Source organism: Cotesia typhae, unplaced genomic scaffold (genome assembly GCF_013202065.1).
Source record: "Cotesia typhae breed Kobodo isofemale line unplaced genomic scaffold, CoteBio_Ctyphae contig_59, whole genome shotgun sequence".
NCBI classification, from domain to species: Eukaryota; Metazoa; Arthropoda; class Insecta; order Hymenoptera; family Braconidae; genus Cotesia; species Cotesia typhae.
Window position 1 is genome coordinate 2601241 of NW_027423761.1, and position 13135 is coordinate 2614375.

The 13135-nt window shown below is 26.9% G+C and overlaps 1 protein-coding gene across 1 annotated transcript; it reads left to right on the plus strand.

Annotated features, from left to right (window-relative positions):
* Positions 1-7: 7 nt before the first annotated feature.
* LOC141532288 (uncharacterized) lies at positions 8-3178 on the plus strand. The gene is made up of 2 exons (XM_074250564.1): positions 8-2736; positions 2812-3178. The coding sequence occupies exon 1, from the start codon at positions 1379-1381 to the stop codon at positions 1958-1960; it is 582 nt and encodes a 193-aa protein (XP_074106665.1). The 5' UTR covers positions 8-1378; the 3' UTR covers positions 1961-2736; positions 2812-3178.
* Positions 3179-13135: the final 9957 nt, after the last annotated feature.

Here is a 13135-nt window from a genome sequence, read left to right on the forward strand (position 1 = left end):
GGGAAGAAGTCCCCGTAACTATACATTTGCAATGTCGCGATTCACGTTTTACGCCACACGATGATGTTTATAGACCATTGCAGGGGGAACAAAGAAATTTATTAAGAAATAATATCAAAGAAAAAGGTGTTCAAGGCACAAGAATTCAAGAAGCAAGTCATCTGCTTCAACCTGGTGACACACAATGCCCACTACTTTTTTCTTCTAATGTCCTGTACCAGCTCAAGAAAGAATCAATAAATAAGGAATATAATGTCAAGTCTGAAGATAGAAGAGATTTAATTAAAGCAATTCAGAATATGGAAGAAGAACTGATTTACAGAGATTGTATTATTCAAGTAGGAGATTCGCCATTCTTTGTTTTTTATTTATCACCAACCCAGCTTCATTGTTATAAAGAATATCGGCGTATTAATAAAGAAAATTCCTCTATAAGTATTGATGCAACAGGCGGAGTTGTACGGAAATTTATAGACAGCAAGAACAATAAAACAAGTTACATATTTTTGTATCAAATTGTAATTAATTTCAATAATACAACGCAGCCTATTTATCAAATGCTATCTGAGATCCATGATTCAGATATTATTAGTCTCTGGTTATCTAGATGGTTACGATTGAAGATTTGTCTACCAAAAGAGGTGGTATGTGATGGATCACGAGCTCTCCTAAATGCAGTTTGTTTATCATTTAACAAATTTTCATTAGCCCAGTACATGCAGTTATGTTTTATAAATTCGCAAAAGAACACAACTACAAGCTCTATCCAAACCTATATAAGATTAGACACCGCACATTTCATGCACTCAGTTAGTAAGTGGAAATGCTGGAATTCCGTAGTGCACAAAAATGTGAAATCATTTTATTTATACTGCTTTGGATTATTGATGGACTCACAAGACTTTAAAGGAATGGAACTCCTAGTGATTCTAATTTTTATAGTTTTTAATGTTGAATATGAGAATACCGTTATTAATTATAAATATGATAATGAGTTTTTAACCCCGCTACAAGCTAGACAAGTTTTGGAATCATTGATTGCCACTAAAAATATTGAAAATTTCATTAATGAAATGGAAGAAAGAGTTAATCGTATTGATTCTGACTTGGATCATGAAAATAAAATGAATTGAGTGATAATTTAAATGAATCATCTGTAGAAATAGAAAAAATTTCAAGTTGGTTATGTTTAGTAGAAAATTACTCTTTAACAGTTATTCAAAAGGGAACAAAATTAAATTGTTTTTATTTACCCAATTTAAGTCTTCCATTTAAAGAAAAATTAAAAGAGTTTCCACTCTGGACTAAAGTGTGTATTAAATATACAACTTCACGTGCTTCTTCGTCTTACATTGAAGAAAATTTTAAGGACTTGAAAATGATGTTGCATAAGCAAATTTCTCTTCCATCTAGGGTTGATATTTTCATGAAAGCTCATCTTAAGATCCTTATTGGTGGTATAAAAATATTCCAAGCAAAATTAGCTAAATTTATGGATGAAATGGCTAACATTCAAACTAATTTAGATGACGATGACGTGGGAAGTGAAAATATTGACGAAAAATTTCAAAATGAGTCTTGCTACGAAAACTGGATGGGATTTGGAAAAGACCCAAAACATCAAAAATTCAATTGGGTTAATTCTGATAACTCTTCTAAGATTAATAAAAATAATGAAAATTTAAAGGATGAAAACTTAAATGATGAAAATTTAAATGATGAAGATTTGAATTATCAGAGTATCTCTGAAACAAATGAAAATAATTTAGATATGTCAGACACCAAAGAAAGTAGTATCATAACATCAAATTTAAATGATTCTATTGCTAAAGACCATAGTTATCATTTCTCAAGTTCACCGTTAGTGGAAATAAAAATAGAAAAATTAGATCCTGTTATCATTAATCAAGAAAAAAAAACAAACACAAGAGTAAATACTTCAAACCTTGTCCTGATATAAAACTTATAAATGATGGAATTGTTAAAAAATTGAATCAGGAAAAAAAAGGCAACAATATAATTATACGAAAAATACTAAAATAATAAGAAATCTTTTATTGAACGGGAATGTATCTGGTCCAATAAAAATCGGTAATGATAGCTGGTTCGCATTTAATACATGCCCATTCGATAGTATTGCTCAACTAATATATAGTGCTGCTTTGGAAAATCCGAAATTTTTGAATTTTTTAAAAATCTCTCAAAACAAGACATTTTTATTCGTTGCTGACTTTTTGTCTACTGGTTTAATGCAAGAAACTTGTACAACTATTTATTCAAAGAGATTTGAAATTTTATACCCTCTCTATAAAGATAGTGATGTAAATGAAACACATATCATAAATTGTTTTGATAACGTAAATCCTTTATGGCAAAAACTGTTTCACGACGAGCCAAGTGTCTTTGAAGTTTATTTATGTTTGTCTCCTAGTTGTGAAGGCTATAAAAGAAATGCTCCAAATCTGGCGGTAAATTATAACAAACTGGTTGATCCTATTCTTAAATCCCTTGAGAAGTCGATCATCTTTGAAGGTATTAGTAAAGGGTTATACTGTCATAAATGTAAGCAAAATAATTTAATCTGTACAAGAACGCTAAATGCATACGTTTATATTGAGTTGGATGTACCTATCGCAGGTACTCGACAATCAAAAAGATATAAATTAAAAAATTTTCCGAAACATATAAATCTACTAGAAAAAATTTACTAGGTAAACAGAAACAACTGAACTATCGGTATGTATACTTTTATTAATTTATTTGTGTAATTACCATAAATTTATTTACATTAATCTTTTTACATGTTTTCAGTTTATCCGGAGTGATAGGGTATCAAGATAAGCATTACATAGCCTATTGCCAAAACTTATCTGGGTCATGGCAATATTTTAATGACAGTTTGGCACCACCCAAAGGAATAAATTCATCTATTGATGTTATTCCCCACGGGGTGCTATACATATTAAATCCAAATTCGGCATAGGTTTAAGAAACTAATAATGTGCAAAGACTAACTAGTCGATTTTTAATTATTTAATTAACTACTTTCAATACTTATAAAAAATAAACATTTTATTGATCAAATACAGTTTTACGATAACTTCAACAAATTTTCAATTGTGAAAAAAATTCATTCTTGTAATAATTTAATAAATAAATTATAACAATTAATCAAAAATTTTATTTTTTTTATTTAGATTCATAAATATTCTATTTATTACTTTCTTTTGTTATATGATTTGGCAGAAAAACACTTTTCAGTCAAACTAATGTTCATGTTCGTATCTGTTTATGCATAATCATGCATGTCAAGTAAATTTCTGAATGTCTGATGTCATTAACTTTTTCTGAATTTATTTTGCCCAAAATTACTTGTTTATAAAAAGTAATTTTTTTTTCGATGTTTTTCAAATTTTCGTAACTTCTAGCTTTTTAAATAATGCCGATACTAATTTTTTTTCAGAAAATTTTTTGAAAAATGACATCATTTATAAATAAATGAAAAAAGCTTGCTGAAAAAAGTTGACTGAAAAAAGAAGTATTTTCAGTTTCTCATAGATGGCGTATGGTTAGAAAATTCATTCCTACCTAGAAAGTTAAGTTATATATGTTATAGTCCAAATTAAATATAGATTTGATTTACTCTCTGAGTAGTATCTGTCTTTACCAGCAAATGCACTTTATTTGCTGTTGATGTTTTGACATGTTCAACTATGAGCGATTATATGTTTATCGAAATATTTTTGTGATGAAAATATTATTCGAAAAAAAAATTCTTTACAAAACATCCATTAATTCTTTCAATAGTTTAATTTTCAATTTTCTCCAATTCTGACCAGTAAATTTTTTGAAACGAAACTTTCTCTTCTTTTTACTGGAAAACTGAATAAGTCTTATCAAATCTTTAATAACCCTTTAAGAAAGTCCCAATTTTCAGGGGAAATTTGACTTTTTAAGAAATTTTTCAAAGAATTATTTCCACAAGGATTCCTACAAGAAGTTTTAATAACTCTGAATGACTTTTCTGGCATAGTCCGAAATCTTGGTAAAAACCTGACTTTCTAAGTCGAATAAAGAGTTTTTCTGATTTAATAAGACTTTTTCGGACTTTTTAAGAAAACAAAAAACTTTATGAACTATTATTCGTACTTATTAAAATTTTTTTACGGTTATTTCAGAGAAATTTTTCCTCAAGGGTGATGTCTGAACTTCCGTCAATTGCACCACAAAAAAGTTGGCATGGAACTATAATCGCTCAGATTAATGAATAAGTGCTCTTAATTACTCACAAAATGCTCAATTAGAATCCACAATTGCTAAGTACCCAGTAACTGCTCAAGAATCATCACCTGACCGCTCAATGTATTTTTACATTTATAGATATAAAAAATACTGATACCTGAGCGTTACTGGGTACTTTACGTTATTAATAAAATAAATTAACAATAACTATCACAAATTTCTTATTACAAAATATATAAATTCGTTCTTGTTACCCAGTTGATAAATTAAGAGTACACGTACACATCTCAAAAACTGCATTTATTACTAAGGTATACATTAAAACTTTCAGTTGCACAGCGAAGAGTAGTTTTTAATTTATAATTAATTCATATTGTAATCGAGTACTAGTCTCAATGACAATAAGGTTAAATAACTAGTTAAGTACATCCAAGGTATTGATAAACATTACATACATTTTTGATGGAATTAAACAAGTGTTGAATAAAAATATACCAACCCTCGCAGTCTTGTCACCACCGTGGATCCACGGTAAAACCACCACATCGTGGATCCACCGTGGAACCACTGTGGATCCACCGTGGTTTTGTGACATTTCACCACAATGGTTCCACTATGGATTCACGGTGGATCCATCGTGGTTCCACTGTGGATTCACCATGGATCCATAGTGGATTCATCGTGGATCCACCGTGGTTTTACTGTGGATCCACTGTGGTTCCATCGTGGATCCGCCGTGGTTTGACGCGAGACTTTGACATGAATTTTTCAGTTGAAATAGCGAAAAATTAAGACGTTTCTAAAAATCTAACTCGAGTATTTGAAATTTTGGTAAGTAAGTTAAATTACTTTTTAGTTATATATACACCAATAGAAGGATTTGTTCACATTTAATAAGCTTTATTAACTCTTAATAAATGATTTTTTAACATCATAGGATTTAATAAATATTTATTAACAGTTAACAAATATTTATTTATCATAAAAAGCAAAAATTGCCATTTTCTTTTGATACTTTATAAAACCCTATAGCTGAAATACATGCTAATAATTCAATTAACTAAATAAATAACGTTTTTAATATTTAAAAATATAAAAGATAATTATGAGCTCTGATAGAATTAGGTATTTTACAATAAACGTTACTATAATGTAATATAATTAATCCAAATAATTTATATAGATAATTTTATTGTGTTACTAAATATTTGTTAATTATTAATAAATACTAATACGCTATTAATAAATATACTTTCCTCCCAAAAAAATATTTATTGAATGTTCAAACATATTTATTACAATTTTATAAATTAAATAATTATCTTCGAATAAATTAATTTAGTAATAGTTAATAAATCTTTCTATCAGTGTATATTGATAATTAATAATTTACAAATTTGATAAAAAATTTTGTTCATTACGCATTGATTATGTATACCATTTGCAATACTTGTAGTTGTTACAAACTGTACTCTTCAAGTAAGTCTCGTAGGTGAGCAGGTAAAGAATTAGTCTAGCAAGTGTAAGGTCCGTTGTTCGATTCCCGCGCGTCCCGGTTTTTTCTTCTATAGAAATAATTATATCTAATTCTATATAACTATATCTAATTTTATAGGACCATTTATATAGATAATTATAATTATATATAATATTTTTGACCCGGGGAACCACAGTGGATCCACAATGGAACCATGGTGAATCCACATTAAAATCACGGTGGATCCACAGTGAAACCACCATGGTGAAATGTCACAAAACCACGGAGGATTCACGGTGGATCCACGGTGAAACCACGGTGGATCCACGGTGGATTTATTGTAGTTTCAAGACCGCGAGGGAAAACTACATTCATTACTTTAATTTTTTTTTAAATAAATGGATAAAAGACGAAAAAAAAATTTTGACTTTTTATGATGCTTTGTATCATATATATGACGATTGAACTTTAAAGTTAATCATTTATATAAAAATAAACCACGTGGCTACCATAACCTACACAATGTCGTTTTAATTATTCACAATAAAATAAATAATTTCAATTCAAAATAAGAGCTTATCAATTAATAAATAACAAATTAACCATCTTTATTTATATCATTTACTTCGATTTTATTAAGTAAGTCATAATTAATATATATTATGATTCATTTAGTCATTATCTTGATCTCCTTTAAATAAAAAGTTAATAAATTTTATTTAAGATATCGAATATAAATTTTTATTTATTTATTTATTTTGTAATTTTCAGGAAACTATGATTAATGATTTTATTTATTGATTTATTGTTAAAATTTTAATAAATTTTCACGAACATATTGTTATATATATAATGCTTATATACAAGTTATTAGATTCTGTTCAATATTCCTCATATAAATATATTATTTTTCTTAACACAAATATTATTAAAACCTAAAAATTTTATTATAATTATTACTGATAAAAATAATGTATTAAAAACTACAGTATTTAATGTATTTTAAACTTTAAAAATTTATTTTAAGCCTAAACCACGTGGCTTCCATAACCTAATATCCATTGTCGTTTATAACCATTAAAATTGGATTATACATAATAATTTCAATGTGAAATACAATTACATGTGAAATAAATTATAATAAATCAAATCATTTAGTTTAAAAGATAGAGATAAATTAAGATTTTTAATTTTTTAGTGTTACTTATCTAGTTCTCGTTTAAATGATTTGAGATTTACCACATCTCTGTAAAGGAGTCCAAAATGATGAACCACATTTATAAACATCTTTTAACAGGCTACTAATGCACGATCAATGAATAGAGATCATTTTTTTTTTTTTTTTTTTCAATATATTGGAAATCAAATTCGGCAATTCTAGAATAAATATACGAATAGTGGAAATATCAAGTATTGTAATTTTAGCGTCAATAATTTATTTATTGATAATGCGATGTACTTTATTTAATTTCCATCAATAACTATTTTATAACTTGTCATTATTATAAACTTAGTTATTTAAAATAATTAATATCTAAAAGATAAGTCATTATTCATTGCTAACAATTTATTTACAATGAATTTCCGAGTAGTTTAGACATTTAAATTATGAGAAAAATAAAATATATACTATTTCAAGAAACCTCTAAGTCAATGTAAATTTTAATATATCCATTAAGTTATTCAAAATTTATAGATCTAAAAATTAAATTGTTAGCACTATGACAAATAATTACTATTAAAATTTTTGGATACCAAGAATACTTGTGCTGGAAAAAATAATTAATGAATAGGATATTTTAAGCAAAATGTAACACAGCGAGTATATATACACACAATTTATTAATATAAATTCATTAAACTTTACACAATGTAATTTTCTTTATAATTAATTTAACTAATAAATATAAGAAGAAAAAATGAGTAACTATACAATAATTATTTTAATTGAAAGTATTTTAAAATTTAGTCAAGAGCTATAGATAACTATCCATAAATTAAAATGTTAAATAGAAACATTTTGTTGTTATTATTATTATATTGAATTGCTTTAAAAATAAGATTATTCAATTAAAATTAATAAAATAATGATGAATTATTGCTACTTCAAAGTTAAAAATAACTGATTTAAAAAAGTTTTTTAATAGTATATAAAATAGTTTTCTCACAAATAATTTATAAAAAAAAGTTATGATGACAGTATATATTTATAAAATTTATAAAAAAAATGTACATTTATTTTCAGTAAATTATTATGAGCTCTGAAATACCCATTAATTGTTGATGACTTCTAACTTTGATGTCATACTAGTTAGTTATATAAATCAACAGTTTAATGATGATTTCTTGATCTGTTTCCATAACAAATCAATGAAAAACATTTAATAATAGATGTATGTATCTATAAAAATCCAAAACACTAGATGCTCAATTTTTTTTTTTTTTTTTTTAATCAGTTATTTACTTAAATAAGAACAATAATAATTTTATTTGTGAATAAAAATAATTTTAAAGAATTCCAGGGTGATTCAGTCAGTTGTTCCTAAAAACATTACCTTTTAGGTCTAAATAAATATTTTGTTATAATAATATAAAATCGATCTTTACTGTATTAATTAAAAATGTATCTCATCAGCCTGGATGTAAGGTAATTCTTATCATCAGGCTGAGTTTTTTGGCAAATTGATAAAATTCATATCGTAACTGAGATCAAAACAAGATATGTAATAATAAAGAATTAACATATTAACTAAAGTCTGTTTCTCTGAGCATAAATAATATTCTTAAAAGTTTTTATATGCTTGAATATAGTTTAAATTTTTGAATAATATCAACTTGTGACATATTGAATACATTTATTGTCGTTTGATTGTAAGTATCACAAAATAACATGAGATTCCATCAAAAATTTTCATTTTTAAATCGTCTAAATTTTTAAACATTCAAGCATTTCAGTAGTAATGATTTGTCTCGTTTTTACAGGGTTGTACGTAACGAAATGAAAGAAAGGTTATTTGTATTAAGCAAAACTGCGTTATGTAAAGCAACTATGATTATTTCTATCCACCGCCGCCATAGATTTTAGAAAATGTATCACCAGTGTCTAAGTAAATTAATAATCCATAGGGTGGCTTATTGTAAAGAAAAGATGAAATCAGTAATTGCCGTCTTTATCTTACTAGTTTTTACTTATTGACAGTTCCATGTTTAACTTTTACTGTTCTGATGTTTTAACATCTGAAGATTCTTTTGATCAACAATAGAATTACCAACATCCTTCAGCTCACATTAGACCTCCGCTGAATTGTTTGGCGATCACCAGCAACTTGGCATAAAATTCCAACTCGAACGAGCGGGGCAGTTACTCTGAAATTTTTTCCAACTCTTTCGTCAATACCTTAGACATATTTGTAATTTTTTCTCATATTTCCAAATTTTTGTCAGAGGAATTGAGCAGTAGATTATTGAAATGAGGAAACGGCTCATTCTGCGATAATCTTGATAACCTGAAATAGTCTAATTTTTATATTACAATTAATATCACACCATAAAAATATTAAACTTACTTCTGTAAAAGTAGGTAAAAATTTGGAATCATTGATCCTAGACTTTATTTATTTCCTTGAAGTTAGAAGTAGGATAACCTCATACAGTTGTGTATCTTATCACAGTATATCAGTTTGATAAACACTCATCTATTACGTATGGATTGGATCTAAAAAATAAACTTGAAATTATAAAAACTATGCTTCATTCAAAAATTGTTATTATTGCATAATAAAAAAGGCTTCAATAGAGATAGTTCATCTCTGAATAATTAGTAAGTAGATCAAGCTCCAATATTAAATATAAAATTAATTAGTTGAGATGAATTAGAGTGTTCACCATTGCTTTTTTAACTTTCCACTATGTTCCTGTATATAAGTAAATAATACAATTAATTATAAAATATAAGACATAAATCCAACCATTTACCTTAATTAAAACAAAGTTTGGTAGTTTTTCAATTACAGAGCATAATGCGACTCAGTGGCGCACAATACTTAATTATGCTGAAGCTTAATTGGAACGTGAATTAGTTTTCAAATGCTTCAGCAGAGTGTGCTAAGCTCAGTGTTGAAAAATAAATATTCATAGAGTTATCTAAGTTCAAAATAAAATATATCGACACTTTCCGATACGACTTGTCAATTGAATTGTAAAAATGAGATGGTCAAATTCAATTGAAACGATAAAGAATTGTCATTTATTAGATAAATAATTCACTGTTTATAACCAAATTAAAGAAATCTCTCAATTACGTAGTTATGACAGTACTTAATAGAATACTTAAATAAAAAATTTTAAAAACTTTGAAATATGTTATTTTATTTGTTTTGCCATTTATCATAAACTTTCAAGTATCACAAAATTTTAATCATAGATCTTAATGTAAAATATTTGTTTTGGCATGTTAAAATAAAGCCTTACAAATTTTTGAACGATAATGTATAAACAAAATTTCGAACAATGCCAACTTGAATAAAAAACGCTTGTTAATTTTCTGTCACTAAATTGGTATTGATTGCGAGTATCACGCGAGAATAGTACTTTTAAAAGTGCTCGATTGTGCGAAGCGTTGCTGTAGTTGGAACATTCAACGTTGAACATTATGCCGCATAATGCGTTCTAGTGCTATAATTGGAAAACTACCTTTAGTAACTTTTTTCGGTTGTTGGGACAATAACTGAAAGACAAAATAATAAATAAATATTTTTTAAAGTATATCCCCTGCAGGTACACCGACTTTACTTTTATTTTTGTCAAAATGCGCTTGCGCCGTGAATTTGTTGATGCGCATGCGTATAATGTATTTCCCACTCATGACGTCACAACTTTATAATTATTCAAGCCGTAATAACTATTATTAAATTAATTAACAATAAATAAAAGATAATTAATAAAATAAACTTGAAGAACCGGATAAACAAACTGTGAGCAATTTATTGAAAACAAAAATTTCAAGAAAAATTCATCGCTTTACATATAAAAGGGCAAAAAAAGTTTTGTACTTATAATTATTAATAACTAATTAAATAATTAATTAACAGTGTGAGCAATTGTGGATTCTAATTGAGCATTTTGTGAGCAATTAAGAGCACTTATTCATTAATCTGAGTGATTATAGTTTTATGCCAACTTTTTTGTAGTTAAAGCAGATTTAAAAAAATTTGAATTAATTGAAGTGTATTGAGAAAAGAACTGTCATACGAACATTTAAATTCTAAAAAATATCGAACTATTTATCCAGACGCATCAATGTATGTTCAATTTTTGCTTCCATCAAAATCTCACGTTTTTGCTAACGAATGGATGTTTGACAAGTTGATTACAACATAAATCTTTACTCAGGAATTTTAATCTGAAAATTATAAAACGAAATAAGTTAAATCAAAATAAATTCCTAAATTACTAACAGTAATTGATTATTACGACAATTATGTAATGATAATCATATTAAGTTATTAAATAAAAACTGTACTTTTATTCAATCTAATTTAACACATTTTATCTAACATATATACATCAGAAAGATATATAATAAATAATGAAATTTATATGACTTCACAGTGGTTATCACGAAAACATTCAGTAAATTAGAACCCGAATTTTTTTACGTAGTTGTGGTAAGTTTTTTGATAATATATCGAAGTAGCCAATCAACAAAAATAAAAAAAGGAGTAAAATTTAATTATTTTTTTATGATATTTTCATTCGATAGAGAATTTTCGATTATAAATTTAAAGACGTGACTTTTAAAAATTCACTGCTTGATTTATCAGTTACTGTGCAAATAGAAGTGAGACTGCCCTTGTGGAAATAATTCTCTGAAAAAACTCTTGACAAGTCTTTATAACTCTGAATAAGACTTTTCGAAAGTCTTCACATCCCTAACTAAGTGAAGGAAAGACTTAATAAGTCTTCAAAACTCTGCAATACTCTTCAAAAGTCAAATTTTCCCTGCAATTTCGGAATTTCTCAAAGAGTTATTAAGACTTGATAAGACTTGTTCAGTTTTACAGAAAAGAAGAAAATATTTCTTTTCAAAAAAATTACTTATCAGAATTAAATAACACTATAAAAAAGAATTAATGCATGTTTTAAAAAAATTTTTTTAAATAATATTTTCATCACGAAAATACTTTGATGGGCATCGAATCACTCATAGTTGAGCAAGTCAAAACATCAACAGCAAATGAAGTGCACTTGCTGTTGGAAACAGATATTACTCAAAGAGTAAATCCAATCGGTATTTAATTTGGACTATCAAATATTAAAGTCAACTTTCTAGGTAGGAAAGAATTTTCTAACCACATGCCACCTATTAGAAACTAAGAACACTCAAAGATTCTAACTGTAAATTCGTAAACTAAAATATGTTAGGTATCAATTAATTCCAGCAGATAGCGTGTGGATAGAAAATTCTTTCCTACCTAGAAAGTTGACTTTAATATTTGATAGTCCAAATTAAATACCGATTGGATTTACTCTTTGAGTAGTATCTGTTTCCAACATCAAGTGCACTTCATTTGCTGTTGATGTTTTGACTTGCTCAACTATGAGTGATTCAATGCCCATCAAAGTATTTTCGTGATGAAAATATTATTTAAAAAAAATTTTTTTAAAACATGCATTAATTCTTTTATATAGTTTTATTTAATTCTGATAAGTAATTTTTTTGAAAAGAAATATTTTCTTCTTTTCCTGTAAAACTAAACAAGTCTTATCAAGTCTTAATAACTCTTTGAGAAATTCCGAAATTGCAGGGAAAATTTGACTTTTGAAGAGTATTGCAGAGTTTTGAAGACTTATTAAGTCTTTCCTTTACTTAGTTAGGGATGTGAAGACTTTCGAAAAGTCTTATTCAGAGTTATAAAGACTTTTCAAGAGTTTTTTCAGAGAATTATTTCCACAAGGGTGGAAAGAGCACATAAGTTATTACTTAGGTACTCACATAATCGAAGATTATAACTGTATTTGATTGTTTCTCCCAAAAAAAGCGAAATGAAATACTAATTGAAATTCAGCTGGTAAATTACTTTTGGAATAAAATTTTTGAATACAGAACATAGATGTACAACGAATGTGGCTCTGAAAGTATTTATTTCAATGTAAATATCCAAGTTCATTGAAAAATGTTTCGTCCAAATTTTATGGCGGCTTTATTTTACCTGCAATTCAAATTTTAAACAAAATATTCTTTGGTTGTTTGATAAAAAGTATACATCTATTGGAATTTGTAGTTCCATTATTTGAAAAATATATTTCTCCTTTGGTTGCATAAATAAAGTTAATGACGATGGTGAAAAAACAGAAAACTTTTCAAAAAAGTATAAATAACACAAGCTCTACCGTAAAAATTATTAGTTGCCAATT